This window comes from Lagopus muta, chromosome 1 (assembly GCF_023343835.1).
Source record: "Lagopus muta isolate bLagMut1 chromosome 1, bLagMut1 primary, whole genome shotgun sequence".
Taxonomy (NCBI): Eukaryota; Metazoa; Chordata; class Aves; order Galliformes; family Phasianidae; genus Lagopus; species Lagopus muta.
Window position 1 is genome coordinate 35,050,766 of NC_064433.1, and position 23,115 is coordinate 35,073,880.

Here is a 23,115-nt window from a genome sequence, read left to right on the forward strand (position 1 = left end):
GCACTGCGGTTACATGTCTGGTAAATTCAGCTGCTTTAGAGAATGGCTGCCTCCCACGTTTCTTGACTCCATCGGAGCTTTTGTGCTTAGCCAAAGGCCTTTTACAGATCTCCACTCAAAATGTCTGAGTATTTGTCTCCTGTTTGTTACAGATGACAGACCAGGGCCAAACCTGAGTGTGCAAAAACCAACTGGGATGGAGTGAAACGAGTTTTTGCTGTTAGCCCCAGTTGAATTTTCAGCTTTCCCATAGGCTTACCTGGGACGGACAGACTAGTCTGTAGTTTAAATTCATTACGACAACGTAATTCTGCTCCGTAATCTGAGCTGCAAGATGAAACAGTTCTTAGAGCCATTGGGTAGCCTGGTGCTCAGCTGCTCTGGTGGGACAGTGCACATGGCAAAGCTGCTGCAGCTGGTGGAAGTGCTGGTCTTTCACCAGGAGTTGTAATTGTATCACCTGTGTGAAAGTACAGAGACAAGTCATTTTTATTGCCGCATTTTTTGCGCATGTGTAACTGTGATCAGTGTTGGGACCAAAGGTCCCTCAGACACGAGCATTAAGCTCACTGCACTGAAGAAAGCACATCGCCTTCATTTTGCCTCAAACTTCGTTCCAAATTCTTTACGCGTAGCAGGGTTGAAGTATATCCCTGACAGGATATATGAAGGAACAGGAGCAGCTGGGATGAAGTCAGCCGAAAGCTCTGCTGGAAGCATGATTCGCTCCTTCATATATTCCTGATTGCCTGGGAGGGGACGGCGTGTTTCCTCTGCAGGACGCTGCTGACTGCAGGAAAGTAAAGGGCCTCCAGTGGCTCAGCATGGATGTGGTGGGAGAAAATGAGGCCTTGCAGCAGTTCTTTGAAGGTAAGGGCTTGGCTTGGTTTTAAGAGTCTCAACAATCTGTTGTGGCAGCAAAAGTACACCAACTGTTTGAGATGAATTGAAGAAGGAAGGAGGAAGCCCCCAAACTAAAGCTCTATTTACACAAAGCAGTGGTGTAATGTGATCCTGGAATGAAAACAGCCCTGGCAGGATAGATGTGCTGCTGTGCGTTTTTCCTTCAGGGAGAGCAGCAAAAGGAAGGTGCCAGGGCTGAGCCCGTGGGAGGGACGGCGCTGGTGACTGCTGGGAGGAGAATGGGGAAGGGGCCGAGGGCTCCTGGCAGCTTCTTGCTTCTGACGTCCCAGTGATCTTCATGAGGTCAGGGAGCTCCCTCCTTGTTCCAGCTCATCCGCTCGGGTTAAAGATGGCTGTTCTTTCCACTCCTGTGTCTGATTATAATTGCCATTTTTTGCCTTTCTCTGAGGTCTGTTCTGCCTTTTTTCCCAAGACATCTCCCACTCAGGCAGGTCTCTTGTCTTCCTCTTACCACAGAGAATTTCTACTAGACTCCTTGATCAAACTGCATTGCTCAGACCCTGCCATAATGTAATTAAAAATGACTGTTAAAAGGTTATGTATTCTTTTACTTTCTAAATCTTTCTTTCCTCGCTGTAGTGTTCTCTTTGCATTTTTTTTCCATGTTAACCTTGCAATTCCAAGTTTCTGTATTCTTTTTCATTCTATGTATTCTATTTTTCATTCAGTGTCCAGGCATTCTTCTTGTGATACTGGTCTTATCTAGAAAGGCTACTTCTCTGGCTTGGCCAAAGCGGGCATTTTTTCTTCACCTGCATTTAATTTTCCATTATGCTAAATAGGTCAATTATTATTACTACTATTATTTTAGCTGGCATTTGTGGTCTAACTGAAAGGTGGCAGCAGCTCTAACTTTTGACCTTGAATTTCAGATGTGGAAATTAAAATTTTGCTTGCAGCCCTCAGGGAATTGTTTTTAAGGCAAGAAATAGAAATCAGTGACTCACAGCTTCTGGCTGCTAGCAGACGAATGTGTCTTTTTCTAGATATTACAAAATTCATGTTTCTTAAATTTACTTTAAGTCACAAAGGTCACAAGTTAGTACACCTTCCTGGCTTTGCTTTTAGCAAGGCGTTTGTTTTTATCAAGCTACTGTTCAAGTACTGTGTTGCACAGCTGTTAAATTCTCTAAATAGCATTGGACATGAATTACCTACAATGCCTGAAAAGCTGACTGGGGAAGCAGGGTTTTCTAAGGAGTGTGGACTGTGTCATATTGACTTTTGGGACATTGATACTTTGGTAGAAGGTATGTCAGGGGTTTTAGCTGTTTAATGGTAATTAATAATTCTAGAATGACTGATTTAAATGACGTTTGGTAGAACATCTGTATAGGGAAGGGAGAGAAGGAGAAGCTCTGTCAATTCCGCCAAGTAAAAGGAAAGGTGAAACATCTTGGAAAGTTGACATCCTTCAGAAAAATGAAGTTCTGCTGTGCAGCACTGGTACATGGGAAAGGTCTGATTTGAAGCATGGTTTGCATTCTTTTGATGCAGGGCTTAGCTCCGCTGAACCTGCTTAGCGCTACAGCTGGTGGTTTGGCTTGTGTGTTTGTTTTGACAGTCATTGGTATGATCAACTTGCATTTATGTTATTGAGAGAGGGCAGTCTGGAGTTCTCGAGAAAAAGGACATAATATAATATTTGTTTTCCTATCAGTACCTACTTTCACTATTCAGTAGACAGACTAGATACGACACTCACTGGGATTTGACCCTGGCTTTTTCTTATTGAAGTAAATGGCTTTTCTGTTGTGCCTGCTGTCTTCTGCCTCATTTCATTCCTCTCACACTCGATACTCCAGTTTTGACCTAAAACTTTTCCATTGTTTCTGTTAAAATTAATACTTACTAAAATGTTTAGATTTTTGACTCTGTAACTTCCTATTTGCCAAGGATAGGGCCTGCCCCTGCATAGCAGAGCAATCTCTTATTGCTAATGTTATCAGTAGGCTGAGACACTCAATGAAGGCCAAACTAATTACGCTATTATTTGTTTTTTTTTTTTTTAATTGCTGGAAGGTATTTTTGTGTCTGAGATGCGTGTGTTTGGCCTCAGTGCCCTTTGATATCAAGATGTTTCTTGGTTGTGGAATCACCCCCTCTCTTTGTAGTCCTTGTCCTGCATGGATAACACTGAGTATAGTTTGGTGCTCTTGGCAAATGAATGAAGCCACAGAATAAACATGGCTTTAAACATGAAAAAACCAAAGGCCTCTTCTACTATTTTAAGGATGAGAGATTAAAAACAGGATTTAAAGAGGAACTGAGCACTCACTGTGAGATTTCTGTTTCTCTGGAAAACGCTGATACTTTGGGGGAAAGCTGTCTTTCTTGACACAAGCTTACTCCTTACCTTCTGGAGTGCTATAGTTTCTACCACCACTGAATACCTGTGGTCTGTGGTATGTCCCCACAGGTTGTAGTTCTGCCAGGCAAAGCTGTTTAGACCTAAATCCTCTCCTGCTTATTGCTGCCATGTGCCTGAGCTCCATGTCCTTGGCTCTGATGGATGAGCAGCTTCTATCAATGGCTGTAGTCTGTTTTAGTCAAAATGGCCAGGACTATCTTGCACAACTTAAATAGTGAGCAATACCTGGAGTCCTTTAGTGTGAAAGAAATTAAGGAATTATTAATTAGCCCTCTGTGTAAGGCTAACTCAGTCAGTATAAGTTCATGAAGTTCTGCTGGACTTCCCACTGAGCTTGTATAGTGACTCAAAGTATTTTAGGGGTAAAGTATCTTCAGATGAAGATTAGTTATTAATTCTCAAGAAAGCCTTTCCTTCAAGTTGCAAGAGTTTGTAGCAAACCTCATGATTTTGTCCTCCATGAAACAGGTACTAATTATTATTGAATGTGTTTTGTGTGTTATTTTTATATCTCCAGCTTTATGTAAGGATTGTTTCCTGTATAGAATAGCTGATATTTTAACACAAATCTTACTACAAATAGCTGGACTTGACTAGGAACTTCCTGGCATAGCCCTTTTAATGATACATAATGATCAATTTAGTACTGTTTTAGTCAGTGCTAAATGTTTGAAAGGATATTTTATTGGTTGTGGACTGAATTTGTTCACACAGACAGCACAAATAGCTTGGTTATTTGCTGGCTCCTTTGGAAAGTGGTGGCTGTGGTTTAAGCCACATTCAGACGTGTGTTTGACTTCTCTGAGATAACTACTCTGAGGAAGGCATCAAAAGTACCATTCCCCTCATCCTTCACTTTGCATTAGATGTTGCTGGAAAGAAGGCAACTGGTTTCAATGCAGTTGTGCGTAAGGCTTCTACAGCGAAGTGCTGGGAGAATTAATGAGGCAGGTGATTCAGGGATTGAGTCTGGGGCTGCTGTCTTCAGGAGCATAGATGGAGCTCAGGAGCCAGGTTACTGGAGCTTGGTGGCTGGAGGCTGCCAAAAAGAGAGATAAAGTAGAAGGCCAGTGATAAGCATAGTGTGGTGCCTGTGTCTGGAAACAGGGAAAGGCTGGGGGAGAATGGGCAGGGAAATAGAAGCCAATGTAGAAGAGAGGCTTTGGACTTCAGATCAAAGGGAGCAGAGCAACAGAATACTGGTTTGATGGAGAAATGGGCAAAATATGATCCTATGTTGCCTGTGACTGCAGGCTGTTCTGCATGCAGCTGTGTATAAAAGCCATGTCACAACACAGCCTTGCACCTTCATCTTCCCTTGCTCCTCACGGATGACAACTGTTTATTTCCTGGGTTTCTGGCAATCCTCTGCAGTGACACCAATCCTCTGCAGTGACACCGCTCAACCAGGGCATGTTGTAGACTGGAGTGTGGACTGAGAGCAGAGATCCCCAAGCATGCTGATAAAGGCTGCTGACTCTGCGGGTCCCCTTTTCCATGTACATACACATTGTTCTCTGCCCTCATAGTGACTTTGGATAGCTGGCTTGGGTGCTACCAGGGAGCAACAAGAACAGTAACCAAATTCTCAGTCAAAATATCAGTGTGTTTTACCCAAAGCCTGTAACTTTTAAGTGCTTACTGTGATCAAGGTCTGGGAAATGGATGCCAGTGTTTTAAATGAGTTTGCATATGATCCAACAGCTCCTCCTCTGCTGAAACAGATGCCAAAGCAAGCACAGGAAAGGAAGTACACTTAGAAATAAAAAAATATTAGAGCTAGGCTCTACAGCGCAGCCAACTGTAGTTTGTTTATTCTGTGCATTGGTACTATGAAACTTTCATTAGTGGCAGATGTCTTCTTGCTGGTGTGCTTCCTTCCTCTCCCAGCATAGATTTGCCTTTTTCTTCCTTCCTTCTCCTCCTGCCCATTTAGCTATGCAAAGCAGAGAGATTAAGAGAGAATGAGGCGTATTGCTGTTGTTGCTTTTGCATTGCAAGAGACCTACTCTCTGGACTGTGGGCTGCCCATATTGAAGGCCCTGTCCTTTTATGGCCACAATTCAGAAAAGCTTGTTTCTGACCTTGGTCAAAATAAGCAATTCTTGGTTTTGTGGTGCAGGAAAAAACACATCAATAGCAAAAATTTTTTAACTATGCATGAGGGCTGGGTGACTTGAGCAGGTGTTCAAGTTTGAGGAAGATAGCTGAAGAAAGCCAGCCCCTTGTGTATTTTCATGACATTTTTGCAGACAGAGAAGTTCACCACCATTTCAAGACTGCACAGGGAACAAGAGCAGAAAACAGAAGAAATTGTATGACTTCTGCTATGCACGTTGTGTCCCAGGCAGTGGCAGAGTGAAGGGAAAATAGCTGGTGTCAGCTGCTCAGGGCTGAGCCCTGCAGCTCTCAAGCTACTCCACTCTGTCCTGTACAGCAGTGGGACAGAGTTGGCCAGCTCCAGTAGATGACTGTAGAGAGCAGTAACTTAAACTTCCTTATCTTGCTCTCCTGACTGGCCACTCCTTTATTTATAGAAGGCTTGCTGGAAAGGTGGTGAGTCTGCACTGTTTTGTTTGCTTTTGGTTCTTTTTCTGTAGGAGAGTTCCGGCTGACTTGCTTGGCTTTCTACAAAAGAACTGGAGAATTTCAAAGACTTCACAATCATCAAATCTGTTTATAGCCTTCCGTAACCAAGCAGCAGAGGACAAAGTACTGAACCTTTCTGCTCAATAATACATCTAGCATATTATTGGACTGTTTTGTTGTTTTTTTTTTTTCCCTCTAGGAAAATAATCAGAAGCCTCAAATTCCTTCAGTGTTTCTAAAGCTTTATTTATGCTTCCTTAATCAAAGCTTAGGATAATGGGTTTTAAAACAGTTTCAGAAACTCACTAGTAATACTAATGCAGGGAGTGGATCTCTGTGAGACATCAGAGCTTTGCTTGGGTCACCTGTTTTGATCCCAACATAAAGGAGTGTAGAGTTATCTTCAGAACCTTATTTTTGTAGTTGCAAACAAGGAGCCCCTCCTGCTTGTGGTAATTCTGTGAGGCCTTCGTGACAGGCATAAACTGATGCTTTTCTGGTTCTGTCATCTTCACCTTCTCTCTTTTACTCTGCATTTCCTGTCATTCTTTCTCCCTCAGTGAATATGCCCATACTTCCAAATAGAAGTGTGACTTGTCTGTAACACACGAGATGCTCACCTGTGGTAGGACAGGACTGATCTTATTTTCCTTTGAGTGAGATAGTGGGCAATGTTCCTTAGTCTGAAGTGCTGATGACTGTGTACAAATGTCAGAAAGACAAATTCCAAGAGTGACATCTTTGATTGCAGAGCAAGATGTTCATAGAGCCTTGGAGAACCCCGTGGTGGATACCAGTATGTTGGAAGAATTCCTCAGCAGTGACTTAGAGTTTGGAACCTTGTAAGTACTATAGCAGCAAATTAAATTGTTTTCAGTGGTGCACTGGTTAAAGTCTGAAAGCAGCAGTCAGACCTGAAATCTCTTAGGTTCAATAGGATTGTGGGGTGCTTAATTTCCATACTTGAAACTGCGTGAAAGCTGGAAATATAAACCGCAGATAGTAAGGGAAATGTGTTATTGTGGAGTTCAACGGAATGGATGGTAATGAAGTCTGGAACAATTCACAACTGTTATGCTAATTATGGCATTAAATGCAAAGCTGTTATTTTTTAATGTAACTAAGTGCTAGTTTAGTGTTTATGTGCAGAGTAAATGATGTAAATGAGATTAACTGTATAATAAATTGAGAGACTAATGTAAACCTTCCAGTCTAAGGAAAACAGGGCTACTGCTTTTATTCTAATGCTCCCTTCAGAGCAGAGGAGTTCACCATCAATCTTTTCTGAGACTTGTTCTTAGAGTTGCAAAGGCTGCGTAATACAAGGGGTCATGGTTAAGGGAGAAAGGTTATGCAACACATCTATCAAAGACTTCAGACCCAAACTGTTCATCTAGACAACTGTCACATGACTGTGGTTAGATTCAAAATGCTACAAATGTGCCGACGTTTGCCAAGAGCAAAGCTATAGTAGATGTTTTTTATAGGGTAACAGCCTGCAGGATTTCTCACTGTGGACCCACTTGCCATTGCACATATTTATTCACAGTAGCTTAAGTAGGCTTCTCTCTACTCTAAATAACAAATGATGACTTGATTCTTTCTCTGGCCACAGTCATGAAATAGAAATGAATGCTGTTTATAGATCTTCATAGCATTTGATTTTCAAATGTCTAAATATGTATCAGATTGAACAGATTATCAGACTCCTTGATCATAACTTTCAAATGTTATTCTGTTGCTTTCATACCCAAAAGCATGTAGCAGTTGCATAGATGTACGTATCTGCTGTCATGCAGCTTAGGTACGCTACATAGATATTACGGTTGCAGTGCTACAACTCTCTATGTACATATGCAAGAAAATAATCTGCTCCAAGGCAGTGTTTGAACCTACAGTTGGTAAGTATGCCTGGAAGGGTTAAAAGCCAATTTCTGAACCTCCATCATTTCTAATGCAATTGAGGATCGCTTTGTTATGTCACTTCACTGAATCACAGAATTGCAGAGTTTGGAAGGGACTTCTGGAGGTCATCCAGTCCAATTTCCTACTAAAGCAGGCTCCCCATAGAAGGTCGCACAGGAAAGTATCCAGCCAGGTCTTGAGTATGTCAAGAGGAGGAGACTCCACAGCCAATCTAGGCAGCCTGTTCCAGTGCTCTGTCACCCTTACTGTAAAGGAGTTCTTCCTTGTGTTTGAACAGCAAGATGGCATGGGATTTTCTCTCGCTTAAACTGCTTTAAAACATGATTGTGAAGAGCTGAAAAACTTAAAAGAATTATGAGATGTGACAGACCTATGCCCTCATCTGACTGAAGCCAGCAGCACAGCCTCTGTAACAGTCTGCTGGTGACTTAAGCTGCTCCCACTTCCAGCACAGAAGAAATGGTTTTGCTATGTCGCCTTGCTGCTGTGCTGTGAGCTACTCAGGAGGGATTTGCCCTAGCTTAAATCATGGGCTGGTTCCACACCTCTCTCTAAGGGAGTAATCCTTTACAATCTCTGAAAGGAGAAACTCCAGAAGCACAAAAGTAAAACAGACTATAAACTACAGTAACTTCTATGGCGTGTGCTACAGTGTAATCAAGTAAATGTGCCAAAGAATAAATAATCAAGAAACATCTTTCAAACCTCAACCATGAGAGTGAGGCTGAGCTCTTGGGTATCTGTTGAGCCATAAACAGAGCAATGCTCCTCATGTCAGCTGTAGACAAGGAAGTGTTTGGTTTTCACCTGTAAATCAAAAGGAAGCAGCAACAGTAAAATACCACAGGCAAGCTTGTTCTTGTACAGAGCAGCATTCCTGAAGTTCTTTAAAAGGAACCAGTTCTTTTTCTCTTAGATGCATCTGTCTGAATAACCAAAAAAAAAAAAAAACAAAAACAACCAGCAAACATTTTAAAAATCAGTCTAGGCAATAACACACTTTTAACTGCTTTGCTTTCTCAGTGACCTCTCCCAGCAAGGCTGCTAAAACAGAAACCTCTCCTGCTTGTCTATGGGTTTTGGCACAGAGGCTGTTGTGGATCATGTGGAATATCTGAGTCCCCAGCCAGGATTCCTCTGTCAGGCTGCCAGCGCTTGGCTCTGGTCAGAGGACAGCTGCCTTCCTGCCTCTTAGCCCCTGTGCCTTCACACCTGCTGCCAGCCACGGTGGCTGAAGGAGCTGAGACCTTCCCTCACAGAGGGGTGTGAGGATTCCTCCTGTGCTCCTAATTCCCCATTCATGTAACACGAAGTGGGAAAGGAGCCTCTGCTCGTGTCACCGTACACAGAGGGCAGCCCAGCTCTGCCTGGATGTGGCATTGCACAGTGCTGTCCTGCAGGTGTGACACAGGAGCTGCTGAGCGGCAGTGCTGTGTGTGGTGTTGCATGGTCTGCTGCACTTTGTGAGCGCTGGGACTATCTGGAACCACTCATGTCTGGCTGCAGTCAGCTGGGATAGGCACTGGGCTCGTGGCTGCCTCCCTTCATGCAGCCTGCAGCTCCTGCTGTCCAAACTCTTAAATCCTTTCCAATACACCTTAAAATTTGTTCTTCCTTCAAGTGTACATGTCAAGATTCTGCCAGCTGCTAAACCCTTGTATTATATGCAACAAGTCAGCAATGGTAGTCAGGGGTTCTTGTGCCTTTTTCAAATTAATCTTTGCTTTGAGAAGCTCCTGGGGCTGACCTCTTAGTTGTCTTTATTTTTAATTCTTTCATCATTTAGATATGGAAGGTGTTGGTCCCCCTCAGTGTTTTCCAAATGGAACTAGGAAATTTATGTAGGGTTATGAAGAGGGAAAGTAGCTTGTAATATAGGGAAATCCCACTTTAAGCTTCTGGACACTTCCGGTGATTTCATAAGGAATTCTTGAGGGTGACTGAGGGTGCTGTGCCCAAACTAATCTCAAGAAATTATTTATTGTTTGCTGACAAAGGTGTTAAAGATCTTTAAAATGTAGCCTAGAGAGAATGGAGCTGTTTTGAGCCCGTGTGCTCTGGTGTGCCCAGAAGTTACTGAAGACCAGCTCATGGGAAAGAAGAGGGGTTTGAGTCCCCTGCCTTGGAGGGATGTTTGGTCAAGAATTGGTGGCGATGGGAGCTCTCTGCAAGATAAGGAGGTTGTCATTGATCTGTGAGAAGGGGCTGCAACCTTGGTAAGCAATATATCCTGAAAGCCATTCCATGTAGCCTTGTGGTCCCTCTCCAGCTGCTTTTAGTTTTGCCTTATTTCCATGAGAAAGAGAGGTCTGTTCTCCACATCTTCTCTCAGTAAAAAGTTAAATCTGTTTTTTGTTCCTAGGCAAAGACAGTTGCCGGACTCTCCACCAGACTCTGGGTCAGAAGCATATTCTCCACCACAGCTCAAGAGTAGGTGACGTGAGTTCTGGCTCCCCCCGAACTGGTAGGAAGGTTTCCAGCTCTTTTTTTTACTATTTGCTTTCTTGTCTATTTGCTTGTAGCCCCGTGGGGTGATGCTACGTTGCCAAGTGGGCAGCAGTCTCCATTCCCATGTCCATCGGCTGTGGCACCCAGCAAGCTTCCCTACAGATTCCTGGAGACTTCTTCTGACCCCAATAGCAGTGGACATCCTTGCAGCATTCCCCAGGGCTGCAGTATGAAGAGAGATAATGCTGTGACTCCATGGAATGACTCTACATCCTCCAACTCTTTGGGTTTTAATTATTCATACTTTCAGCCAAATGTATCTCAGATTTATAGGTAAAGCCTTTATACAGGAAATGAGGCAGATACAGTAAAAAAAAATAGAGCTGGTAAAAGATGTGGTGACGGACTAGTGTAAAATCCCTGTGGGTACAGAATTTTCCACAGGATGGCAGTGTTTAGACGCGTTTGAGAAACTTACGGTTGAGGGCTCTTTAAACGTCTTGATTAAAATTAGGATTAAAATGCCGAGGAATGCATTTCAGTTTGAAGAAATATACAGGGCTAAGGAGGAATCCACAGGTAGCTGATAACTGGATTATAAAAACAGTTAGGGGTTTTGCAGTACTTATTGTAGGGACTTGTCCATAAGGGTCTTGGAAGTATTCTGACACATGGCATGAGAGAAAAAGAACTGTCACATCCATGTAAGCAAGTGAAATGGTATTCATATACCATCTGCCATATTTATCTACTAGTGTGTTCTGGATGCTTGGTTGTTTAAAATACACTGGGTAGTGCGGACATCCCACCATGATACCTACTAAATAAGAATGAATTGACCAATGTGTGCTGGAATGGGATCTGCGCAGTTGCTGGGAGATCGTATGAATTCATCAGCCTGAGTCTTGGGGTTGTAGATTCTCTGTGTGAAAGTCAGTAGCATCTTATGTTGGTGATGCGAGTAAAGGAAGCTGGACCTCGGTTCCTTGGTGAAACTGGTTATATACGAATTGTTTCCTTTGCTGTAGAAGGTTCCAGTTGGTCATAATCGTTTTTTGAGAAGAAGTTTTCATTATTGGGACTTAAGGTGCAAAATACTTCTCAACCTAGTGTAGATTTTCTGAACAAATCCAGAAAAAACTTTTCTTCTACTTGTGGAGAAAGCTAAACTTCCGAGCCTATTAGGACTGCCTGTGACTTGGAGATTGGGTTGGCTTTTTTCCAGAAGGAGTGACCCATCCATCAGGATATTCCAAGTTCCATCTTATAATATCAAAATTTTGGAATAAGGTTTCTCCTTTGCAGAAAGGGAAAATATTGAAATCTCACTTTCTGAGAAATTGCGTCCAACCAGTTTTTCCTTGAGATGTCTTTATTAACAGATTAGTTTAATAACAGTTGATGGTATTTTGTTTTCTGTATAAGAAAATGAATCCACACTCAGTAGAGTAAAATCAGTCAAGAAAATGTTATGTTATTAATTTGGATATTGTGATTTTGCTGATTGCACTCTGTAAACCTTTGTAAGAGATTAAGTTCTCCATTAATATGATACAGAAAAATATATTAATTTATGTTTTAGAAGGAAAAATGCATAATTCAGTTTTTAAAAGCCATAAACAATCTCCTCGTCCCAGCAAATTAAGATCTGGGTGACAGTACAATTAGATTGTGATAGCCGGGCGTTCACTTATAATATGACTCTAATAACTGTGTTTAGACTGAAATGAGTAATTCAATGTGTTTTTTTAAAAGCACTCCCACAGCATCAGGCATAAAAAGGAAGCTCTCACAGTTGCTTGGAGATACCACCGATCCTCAAGTCTGGTGCAACAACTCCAGTCAAGGTAAGCAGCTCCATGCAAACAGGATTTGATATTTCATACCACAGGCAAGTAGGTATTCAAAGAGCATATGTCCTACTGGCTCTGAAATGGTAGAGGTATTGACAACCCATTTGCCACTACCAGCTTTGGAGCAGTTCATCTTTTCAGTGTTTTTGAAAATAAGGACCTATTTATATTTTGCAAAGAGGTTTGAAATATTACATCTATTCTCCCTGCCTGCCTGCCCTCCAAACATTGTGCCTTTCTCCACGTGTGAGCCTGAGGATGACACCATGCTCTGCTGACATGCTTGGTGCTAAATAGAATGGGCAAAGAAATGTGGGTCAGTTCAATAGGGAATTAATCTGGTGTGTGAGCAAAACGGATCACAGTTTCTCTTTTTGATCTAATTTATCAGCTCCATACATTTTCTGCAGTTTGCCTGAGGAACTTTCAGCCTCGTGGAAAATGTGAGAGTTGCATGTCATTTCCTTAGAGTTAGTTATTTCTAAGTTTAAGTCTTTTAGATTTTTTATTAATGAGTAGCAGGTGGAAACCCACTATGGTAGTTTGCCATTGGTGCCTCCTTTTGTTTGGTCAGTGTCACTTGCTCGTGACTGGCTCTCTAAGTCTGCCACTACTGGAAGAAGAAAAGAGGCAGTTCCAGAGCCTCTGTCTCTGAAATTGTTGTTGCTGGTTTTAATACTTCAAAGACATGATTTTAAATATGCTATCTTTAGGAGTCTGTGTCACACAAATCTACACTTAGCAGGAAGAAGAACACAACCATTGAAAAGAAAAGGCATGGGAATCTTCTAGAAATGAAGTGTGAATGTCTTTTTTAAATTATTATTTTTTTTTTTAGTATATTCACTCCCTTTTGTGTGTCAGACATGGGGATTCACAAATGATGCTTGGGTCTGAAATTGTTCTGCTCAAGATGAGCTCTATCTCACTGTGCTGCCACAGGCCACAGGAATATCTTTGCTTATATACAATCATAGAATCGTAGAATCACTCAGGTTGGAAAAGACCGTAAAGATCATTGAATCCAACCACAACCCAACCGTACTACCCAAACTAACAATCCCCTGTTAAATCTTGTCCCTGAGCACCACATCCAAACGGTTTTTGAACACATTCAGGGATGGTGACTCAGCCACCTCCCTGGGGAGCCTATTCCAGTGCTTAACAACCCTAACATATTCTCTCCCATCCTTACTGCACCCCATTTATCTGTCTCCCTTACTGCATTTTCCTCTGTCATCATGAAATGTAAAACATCTTTAAGAATTACAGTTTACACTGTCTCATAATGCTGTCATATATATGCAAAAAGCATTAACCAGGTAACCAGAATGGAAACTGTGTCTCTATCTCTGGAACTAAGAACCTATTGCAGTGAGTACATTCAGTTTAAACTTCCACTGGAAAGAATGGGAAGTGTCTGTATTTCTTTTGCTTCTTGTACTTGCACTGCACTTCTTTATCCCACTTTGCTTCATGCACAGTTTCTTACAGAGCTACTTATTTAGCTCTCCATTTGGGGCTGGTTCCTCCCCTCCCCCAGTTCCAAAGGAACTGCACTTCCTTTGGGAGGTAATAAAAATAGGAAATGCTACTTGTGTAATATTTTGCAAATCAGGCAAGCGGAAAATTTTATTTTCTAGGACAAGGTCTTTTGGAATAGTTGGAAGGAAAGTTAAGATTTAAATATATTTGGAATAATTTGTGCTTTATGTATGCAATTATATAAAGATGTTAATGCGGGATTTCTATCTCTCTACAGCAGTTCTCAAGGACTGTGCTGCTGAAGTGCAAGAATATGACAGTGATGGACAGAATGCAGCTTTGGAAAAATGCTGCCAAGCTCTAACATGGCAACTATATCAAACTTCTCAGTGGAACAGCTTAGTGAACTCTAATTATGAAAAACTGTAAGCACTGAAGATTGCACTTGGAAAAAAAAAGTTTTTTCTTTATTTTTTTTTCTGGCACTGTGTAGGAATAAATGCTACATTTGTCATCCCTTGCTCTTCCTGAATATAAAACTGGAGAAGGAGGTGTAGCAGTGGTAGGATATGAATTTTCGGATGTATCAGATAAGCTCAACTTCAAACACTGCTTGAAATTCATGCTAGGTTTTCTAATTTCCCTTCAGGGATTTCAGAGAAAAAAAAAAAAAAAGAGTTTAACCCGAATACCTGCTAGTTTTTATTTATTTTTTTAAGCATATTAGTGAATATACTTACTGAACATAAAAGAAATGGAAATAGAAGATATCTGTTTTACTTCTGGGCTCACATAACTGAAGTCTTCTAGCTACAGACATGTATGTAAAATGTTCAGTCAAGAATTAAGAATATTCCTGTATAAAGGAGAGCTGTAAGAAACCTCCCAGTGCTTCAGATGTGTTTGGGATATGAAGTGTCCATCTGGATTATTGCTATACTTTCAGCTCATGGCTACAGTAGATCTTGGAGATGATGGTGGGAGACTTCTCACCTGCTCCCTGCCCACTTACATTTTAATTCCCGCAGACTTAAGACTGAAATTCCAAATTCTCCTTTCTTGGTAGCTTGTATCAACAGAGATAAGACAATGTGATGCTTATCTTTAAAAAATCCAAAACCATGTGTGATTACCATGAAGGGCGATTAAGATACTATTAGCAGAAGAAATCAGTATTTCACTTTAGTGAGGTCAGCGGCAGAGCTGTTGTTCCAAGATGCGCTGTAATTTATAGCACAGCACACAGCTTTTGCTTCCGAATGAGAACACAAATTATCAACAATCTGACTGTGTTGTTCTGAAGTAGTTTTAAAGAACTTTTCATTTCTTGTGTCAGATAGTCTGTGATTGTTTGGAAGGGACTGATTCATCAGTTATAAAAAGATAACAAAGTTTGTACATTGCCTGGGAAGTCTGTACATTTTGACTCTTCCAACCAATAACATGCAAATAAATGGATGAGTTCTGAAAAGCCATCTTCAATAGTTGTAGTAATCACAGAATCATAGAATCATAGAATCACCAAGGTTGGAAATGACCTAAAAGATCATCCAGTCCAACCGTTCACCTATTCCCAATAGCTCCTACTAAACCATGTCCCTCAACACAACATCCAGTCTTTCCTTGAACACCCCCGGGGTTGGTGAGTCCATCACCTCCCTGGGCAGTCCATTCCAGTGCCTGACCACCCTTTCTGAAAAGTAAAACTTCCTCATGTCCTTCCTAATGTAATGAGAGTTTCACAGTAGCATCAGACAAGAGGTAGTAATTATCCAACTTTTTATAGTTTTGTAGTGGTCTGTCCAGAGGGTCAGTTTATAACTTTGCTGTTAATTTGAGCAAAGGCTGCAGAGGAACTTCATGTGGGAACTGAGGAACAGAGTAGGGAATCATTCTCTCTCATTAGTGCATTGTTGTCTGCATTAGTAGTTCAACTCTGTGGTTAATAGCAATGTTGTAATGAATACTTGAATATACTAAAATGTTTTGTTGTACTTGTAGGTGCACAGAGTTCCTTCATATCATCTTCAGAGTTATAAATGAGGATTATGTAAGCTCCCCATGTCTGCTTTTCAAGCATTTAATGTGTCCGATGAGAATTACAGTACATTTTACGTGCATTTTCATTCTTACACCTTGAAGAAACTAAGAAGAATATAACTGTAGAACTGGTGATTGAATGATGTATTTCCACTCCCATTTGTCTGTAAAAACAGATGAATTTGTAATCCATGCAAAAGTGGGAATTAAAGATACAAATATGCCTGTACTTAAAATTGCTATCCTTTCTTGTTTTCACAGACCTGCTGTAGGATATCACATTGTCACAGACAAAGGATTTAATTTTTCAGCAACAGATGATGCCTTTGTGTGCCAGAAGAAGAATCATTTCCAAATCACAGTCCATATTAGAATCACTGGTCATCCAAAATATGTCAAAACTCAGCTGGGGGTGAAACCAATAGAGAAGTTTTACTTGAAAGCTTTTGGAATAAGGGCAAGTATTTATCCTCTTTGTGTGCGTTGCTTTTAATGTTATTACACAATTATCCGTAGAATAAGATCAATAAATGAATCCTTTCTGTAAACATGTTTGACCAAGAACTGATAAAAGACAACTCATCAATTTACTAATGACTTCTGTGTGGAACGTTACGGGAGTGATGTTTTGTGGTTGCTCGTGCTTGATACATGGTGAAAGATATAACGTTTGTCTTATGTTTCAGTCACGTCCCTCTCACTGTCTGGAATTTTCTTCCCTCTGTGGGTGGTGTAGTGATGCCAGTTGGTGTGTAGGTGGCCAGTTTATCCACTGGCCGAATAGCAGTGTTAAAAGGAAAGCTCAAAAATCAAAGAAGATGAATCAAATCTTTTTTTTTCCCCTGAACAATTCACATGCAGAAAACCATATTTACATCTATGATTTGGGATAGAAGCAAGCAAAATTCAGAAATCAATCTTTCTTTTGCAAATTATTACATGTTTTTTCCTATTTTGTTTTCTTTTCTTTCAAGTTATGCCATATAGAGTACATAGAACAGAGCACTGATTAGCTGTCAGCTGAACAGGTGTCAATTCCCTGTTACTTTCTCAGCTGTTCCATGTGAAACGAGAGAAACTGCACTGTTTTAGGCACAGTTTGCCTACTGATTAATATTGCAAAGTTCGTGTGCTTCCAAATTTAATATTATTGTCATTATTTTTTTGTAGATGGAAGCTCCAAATCAAACAATTGCTATTGAGCAGTCTCAGTCAGATCGAAGTAAAAAAACTTTCTATCCTGTTAGGTAAGAATTCTGAGAAATTTATTCAATTTTATTTCAATTTGACACATTTCTTTCTTGGAAACTCACAGTAACTAAGCCAGTCTTCTTGTCTTCATTCGGTTTCGTTCTGGGTGAGCAGATAGAATTGCAGATATATACCTGGTATTCTTTCACAAAGGGAGAAATTTGGCAGCCTTACAAATGTATGAAGTATGCCCATCCAAAGTATTTGTACTCAGCTGGCAGCATTGCTGTGTGGCACTAACGCTGGGTGGTGGATGCATTTCCCACCTTAAGAAATATAAGTAATGTTCCTGTTCCTGTGCTACAGGGACATGAGACTACACAAGGATGAGATGTGTTTGCAGTGCTTTTAAGGGGAAGTGGCTCTGCTAGAGACATATGTGCAACTTCTCTTGGGAATTGTCTGCCATTCTTCCGCATCTTAGTCAGTGGCAGAATCACTATTTGTTTTTCTGGTGTGTCTCCTGCTGGAGCTGATGTGTTCTTTATAAATAATTGAATAAGCCTTAGAGCAAAAAAAAAAGATAAGCTGGTGTCAACTTTGACAGGACAGTGTTATGACAAAGGTTGCAGTACACAGTCTGCAAAACTGAACTTTGAACTTGGACAGAGAGCTGGATTTTCACTTAGCTATCATAGCATTGTCTTTCCTTTTACATTCTGAAAAGTAATGCATCTGGGTGCGTGTCAGTTGTTCCATGTGTGGTGATGGTGCGATTTGCACCCGTAGCAGCTGAGAAGATGGAAGGTGGACTGTTTTTTCCCCATGCAAACTCCTTAATGTTATTAGTAATCACTTACAAAAGTGGTGCCACAATGTGTACATTTTATACTTTCAAACACACAAATTAGATGCAGATGAACAAAACGTCAAGCAGTAAAATTTATTTATTTTATTTTGATGTGCAAATTCAAATCCAATAGTGAGAAATGATGCCCTTTGCAGGCAACAGATTCTTATCGTATAGAATCATAGAATTGCTGAGGTTGGAAAAGACCTCAAAGATCATCAGTCCAACATCAACCCGACCATACTACCCCAACTCTAACAACCCCTTGCTAAATCATGTCCCTGAGCACCACATCCAAACACATTCAGGGTTGGTGACTCAACCACCTCCTTGAGAAGCCTAATTCCAGTGCTTAACAAGTTTCTGTAAAGACATTTTTCATATATATTCATTATGTTCAAGACCGTGTACAAACAGACCAAGAAACAATGATTCTTACTAATAAGAGCAATTTCTCTGTTTATATCACTGATATAATCATTGTGATTTTAATGCACTTTCACAAAACCACGCTTGCTGCATTTTTACTGGAGTTCCCCTGTTGTTGCTTTCATTTGTATGTTTCTCTTAAGACTGTTCTAATGAGTTTGAAAAAATCTGGCTAGAGCCAGGTAAACATTTATTTCCCTGATCTTGTTTCTTTTCCTGTTTCAGAGTTGATCTGCCAGGGGATCAGATAACTAAAGTGACATTGGGAAGGCTGCATTTCAGTGAAACGACAGCAAATAATATGAGAAAAAAGGGGAAACCTAATCCTGACCAAAGGTACTATTGTAGCTCATTGGCCAGAGTGTGGGAAGTGGAAAGAACATCCACTCTACCATGGAGCTTAAGTTTATGGATCTGCATGTTGCCAAATCTGTGGTTCATTGCTTTCAAACTCTTTGATACTGGGTATCTGTTTTAAGGCCCCTCTTCTAGCGTCACAGAATGGTGTGAGAATTAAGAAACAAAAAAGAGGAACGCCTTATCTTTGTGGTTAAAGATCATTTCAGGAAAACATTGCCAGAATGTTGCCTTACATAATGAAGAGGGCAAAAAACAAACCCAATCCTTACTTAAATATTTCAGTTAATACCAACTTTGTTCCTTTTAAGTGACTTGGGGGATTGAGAAAGCGTAATGTTTGAGAGTGGAGGAAAAACTTTCATATTTGCTTTCATATTACAAATAAGTTTTATAAACATTGTGACTATCTTTTTATGTATCAGTAATAGAAATTGTATTTAAAACATTTCCCTTTATGACAGTGTTATTTCATTTTTTTTCTCCATTAAATCAATTTCAAATTAGATACTTCATGCTGGTGGTTGGACTTTATGCTGTCTCTCAGGACCAATTCTACTTGCTGTCTGCAAATATCTCTGAAAAGATCATTGTAAGGGTAGGTAGAAACATATATTGCTTTCACGTTTACTGCTTTGACAGTAGACTGTTGGGAGGGATCCTTGGGCATAAAAATTATTATTAAAATAAAAATTATCCAGAAAAAAATATCAGTTGCATCTGATATGAATCCATTGGTATCTTGTAATTACCAGGATTTTGAAATGTTAGAAGTAGGGCAAGCAAAGAAGGATGAGTAGCTCTTGGAAGATTAAGACCTATTGCTGGCACTTTGCTGTGTGTATGAGCTCTTAATTAAGTTGGTGTTGTAATACGTGTTTCAAAACAGTAACAGGGAAAATTTCTCTCTTATTTTTTTACCTTTATATGGATAAGGGAGTCGAAAAAATTATCCTTTTAATATTCAGCCTTAGCCTTCATTTAGGCTTGGAAAAGATTAAAAATTCATAGTTATAATGTAACAGGAGTTATGGAGAGGCTGTGCAGGGATTTAAAAGCCATGCAGGAACTTAGCTTTTCCCAGCAGTTTGGATTAGGGTTCCAGTTGGATTTTAGAGATAGAAATAAAGTGAAGAGATGCAGCTGAATACATGGGCTGCTTTCAGATTCTTCTTCTTTGGTGTGAGCCACGTCTGAGGGGTCTGTGTTGTTCCTGAGCACTGACTAAAGATGCGGTTCATGTTTGAAAACTGAGGTACCATGGAGCTCTAGCATACCTTAGTGTGCAAACAGAAGGCTAGGGCTTCCAAAACGTTTATTCCAGGCCCCTTTTTCATGTAAGTTGTGTGTGGGAGTCTGTGTTGGATCTGGGCCTCGTCCACGGTTAGGGCTAGGGTTTGCTGAGAGAGGAAGCACAGAGTTCCGTTGTGAATGGGGTTTTAATGGCACTGCAAAGGGAATGTAAGGGCTTCCAAATGCTTTCAGTCCCAGCCCCTTTTGTGTGTTGGTGTTAGGTGCAGGTCTGTGTTGAACCTAGTCATTAGTGTTAGGGCTAGCATTTGTAAAGGGAGAAAGCCTACGCAGGGTGATTTGGGCTGAAAATGAAAAGCAAAGAAAAGGTGAAGGCTGCAAAAACCTGTCTCTTTTTCTGTGTGAGCCATTGATGGGATTCTTTGTTGGACCAGGGCACTTTCTCTGGTTTGTGTTATAGTTTGCTGAAAGAGGAAGCCCAGAGCCCCATACTGAGTTGGATTCTCCTGGTGCTGTGAAAGATTGGTACGGGTTCCCCAGAGATTTCATTTCTGGCTTGTTTTCCTTGTGAGTCTTAGGAGGGGGTTCATGTGGCACCTAGGTGCTTCCTAGGAGTAGGACTAGGGCTTAGGTTTTGCTGAGAGAAAATGTCCAGAGCTCCACTGTTGGGCTTAATTGGGCTGAAAAGGGCTTGCAAAGAGAAGGTGAGGTCTGCCAAAAGCTTTCAGTCCTAGCCCATTTTTCACGTTAGCCAAAGGTAGTGTTCTGTGTCAGATCTGGGCAGTATATAGATTTACCTACAGTTAAGATTAGTTGAGTGGTGACAGTGCAGAGCCTGTGTGTGTGATTGAGTACAGTGGAGCTGCAAGGGGAAGGTGAGGACTGCTAAAACCTTTCAGTTCTCACTCTTTTTTACTGTGATTTGTAGGTTAAATTTCACATCTGATCTGGGCACTATCTTGGATAATGTTTAATTTTAGTGTGGAGATTATTTTTAGGGCTTTTAGCTGAGGGAAATTGTAGTCCTAGGGTCTAGGAAAAGAATATGAGTGCCATCAGAATATTGCTGTCCAGAAAACCTTTCTACTTGGGCCCATCATGGAGCTTCTTGTTGGGGTCATGGAGCATTTCTGGGGTTTTGGTTATGGCTAGTAGTAGGCTTTGAGTTTTATCTTAGAGTCTAGTAAGACCAAGAGCTTTTGCACTGTTGGAGTAGGAAGGGGCTTCTGAAGAAAGATGAGTTCTTAAGGTATCTTTCAGTCTTAGCAGTTTTTTTTTTCTGTGTAGTTGTTCATGATGAGTTTTGGTGGCAGTTTATCTGCCTAGGTTTAGGATTACAGTCTGGTTTATGGCTGGGGTCTGGAAAGAAAGTGCATATGCCCAGGATGTGTAGTGTTGCATGGAGGCTGCTGAAGAAAGATGAAGAATTTCAAACCATTTCACTATTGGCTGCTTTTTTGTCTGAGCCATGCCTCTTGTGCCACAAGACTCATTCCTGGAGCCATGGTTAGGGTTTTGGAAAGTGATAAAGCCTGGAGCCCTCTGTGAGTGGAGCTTCAAGAGAGCTTTGAAAGCAGAGTTTGAAATTTCAATAGTATGGTAAAGAGTTTTGTTGTTCTGGCTGCTGCTGTGTGTTCTTCCATTTCAGTGCACTGACACATTGTGTTGGTATTGTTTCTGTATGTTTATTTCTTTTCTTTTTTTTTTTTTTGTTCATTAATTTCCACAGTAGTGCTCTCCTCTGAATTTTTCTGAATTTGGCAATGTAACAAATATTGTCTCCCTGCTAATGTGGGAAAGCCATTGAATTTTCACATTTGATTCCTTCTTGGGATTCTTTTTATTTCCATGATAAATATTTTGGACTAAGGTTTAGAAATGCACATTCTTCTCTAATTTTTAATGTTAGATTCTGTTGAAATTTCAGTGAAGAGTGCTTCTTTGATGCATGTGTGAACAGAGTTTTTAAAAAGAAATACGGTGAATGAGATACGGCAAACCTGCCCACTATTCCAGCCAAAGGAAAAATAAGGCAGAAAAGCAGAAAGAAAAGCACTGGCTGTGATTTAAAGCAGTGAAAATGTCAACAGGAAAGCTGGACAGTATTAAAACAAAAATTAGTTTTCCAGGCATCTGAAAGGATTTCAGTGGATCTTGAGATAGCCAGTGGTTCCCTTAAAGGAGCACAGCTCTACAAATGCACTGCTGGAGAAAGTGGCTCCTGTTCTGGCCCTTTATACCCTGAAACATAACATAACGTAACTACCATCTGAATAGTGGTTATCAGGCATATCAGATCATGCTCTAATTGAGGCAAACAGTGAGAAGTGCACAACACAGTGCATTGTGGATGTCAAAGGCTTGAGAAAACCTGAGACTTTAAATACACCCAAATTTCTTGTTGCAATCGTCCCCCAGTCAGGCTCAAATTTGAAAGAGCCAATTCAACATTTAAAAAATAAAAGGAATAAATGAATCAACAAAATTGATTATTGAAAACAAATGCTTTTTCTAATTGTACACAATTTTGTGTGTGTGTGTTCTTTGGAAGACGCTGGTTGCTCAACATGAAATTTCTAATGTGAATTCCTTTTGAACACTATGGAGTGGTTTAGAGAATTTTAAAATATGTTTACTTTTGGATCCGTCATGAAAATGGCAATTGGTTAACTGGATAGTTGTCATGATTTGTGTTTCCAGACGGTGTCCTCTCCAGCAAATGCTGTTTGTAGACTTTGTAGGTCTGCAGAGCCTAGCAAACAGGGTTTGAATGTAATTTACACTTGAGTAGCTCAGTTTCTGAATGAAAGCAAAATTCATTTGGTAGCTGTAACTTGCGGGAATTTCTATTGGAAAGCAATTTTGTTCCCACTTGTTTCGTTAAGCCTTGTTTTCTACCAGCCCCAAACTACAAATAATTAAAAAATATATCATCATTCTGTTTTCTTTTTGTGGCATATTAGTAAGACTTACATTGCTCAAAATGTCAAATGACTTTTTATTTAGTGACCTTTTTGTGCATATGTGTATTTTATTGTGAACATGCCCACAACAAGACGTATCTCCTGGGCCATTTGGTCTTAGGTACATTTCATTTTGGGACAGCATTGAATGATCAATGCTTGACCCATTTTTGTTCCTATCAAGCCTCTTGCTCTTGTTGCCACACTCCTCCTCAGTCATGCTGGCAGAACTGCTTTTCTGGGGTCCTGCAATGAACTGGAATGGGGATGGATCGGTGTTAAAAATAAATCTAATTCTTTTTACTTGGTTAATTTTAAGTCAGGTTGGCTCCTCCATCCTGTTCTATGTCAGGGTATCAGCTGTGGTCTCACAGGTGGGGGTGGTGGTCAGGAGTGGGCTGCTTACATTGGTCCTATTGTCAAAAGGAATGTACATCA

At 40.6% G+C, this 23,115-nt stretch overlaps 1 protein-coding gene across 4 annotated transcripts in view; it reads left to right on the forward strand.

Moving 5' to 3' along the window:
* The first annotated feature begins 551 nt into the window (after positions 1-551).
* Positions 552-23,115, forward strand: part of MYRFL (myelin regulatory factor like) — a 45,648-nt gene continuing 23,084 nt past the window's right edge. For 2 of the 4 annotated variants that reach the window (XM_048941090.1, XM_048941107.1), the window contains exons 1-10: positions 552-870; positions 6,636-6,726; positions 10,173-10,240; positions 10,333-10,591; positions 12,014-12,105; positions 13,874-14,021; positions 15,898-16,093; positions 16,807-16,883; positions 18,332-18,442; positions 18,971-19,061. In XM_048941090.1, the coding sequence (XP_048797047.1) occupies positions 825-870; positions 6,636-6,726; positions 10,173-10,240; positions 10,333-10,591; positions 12,014-12,105; positions 13,874-14,021; positions 15,898-16,093; positions 16,807-16,883; positions 18,332-18,442; positions 18,971-19,061 (1,179 nt within the window). In that variant the 5' untranslated portion in view covers positions 552-824. Of the gene's footprint in view, positions 871-6,635; positions 6,727-10,172; positions 10,250-10,332; positions 10,592-12,013; positions 12,106-13,873; positions 14,022-15,897; positions 16,094-16,806; positions 16,884-18,331; positions 18,443-18,970; positions 19,062-23,115 lie in introns of those variants that run through there. The other 2 variants (XM_048941098.1, XM_048941115.1) reach the window with 2 other exon arrangements.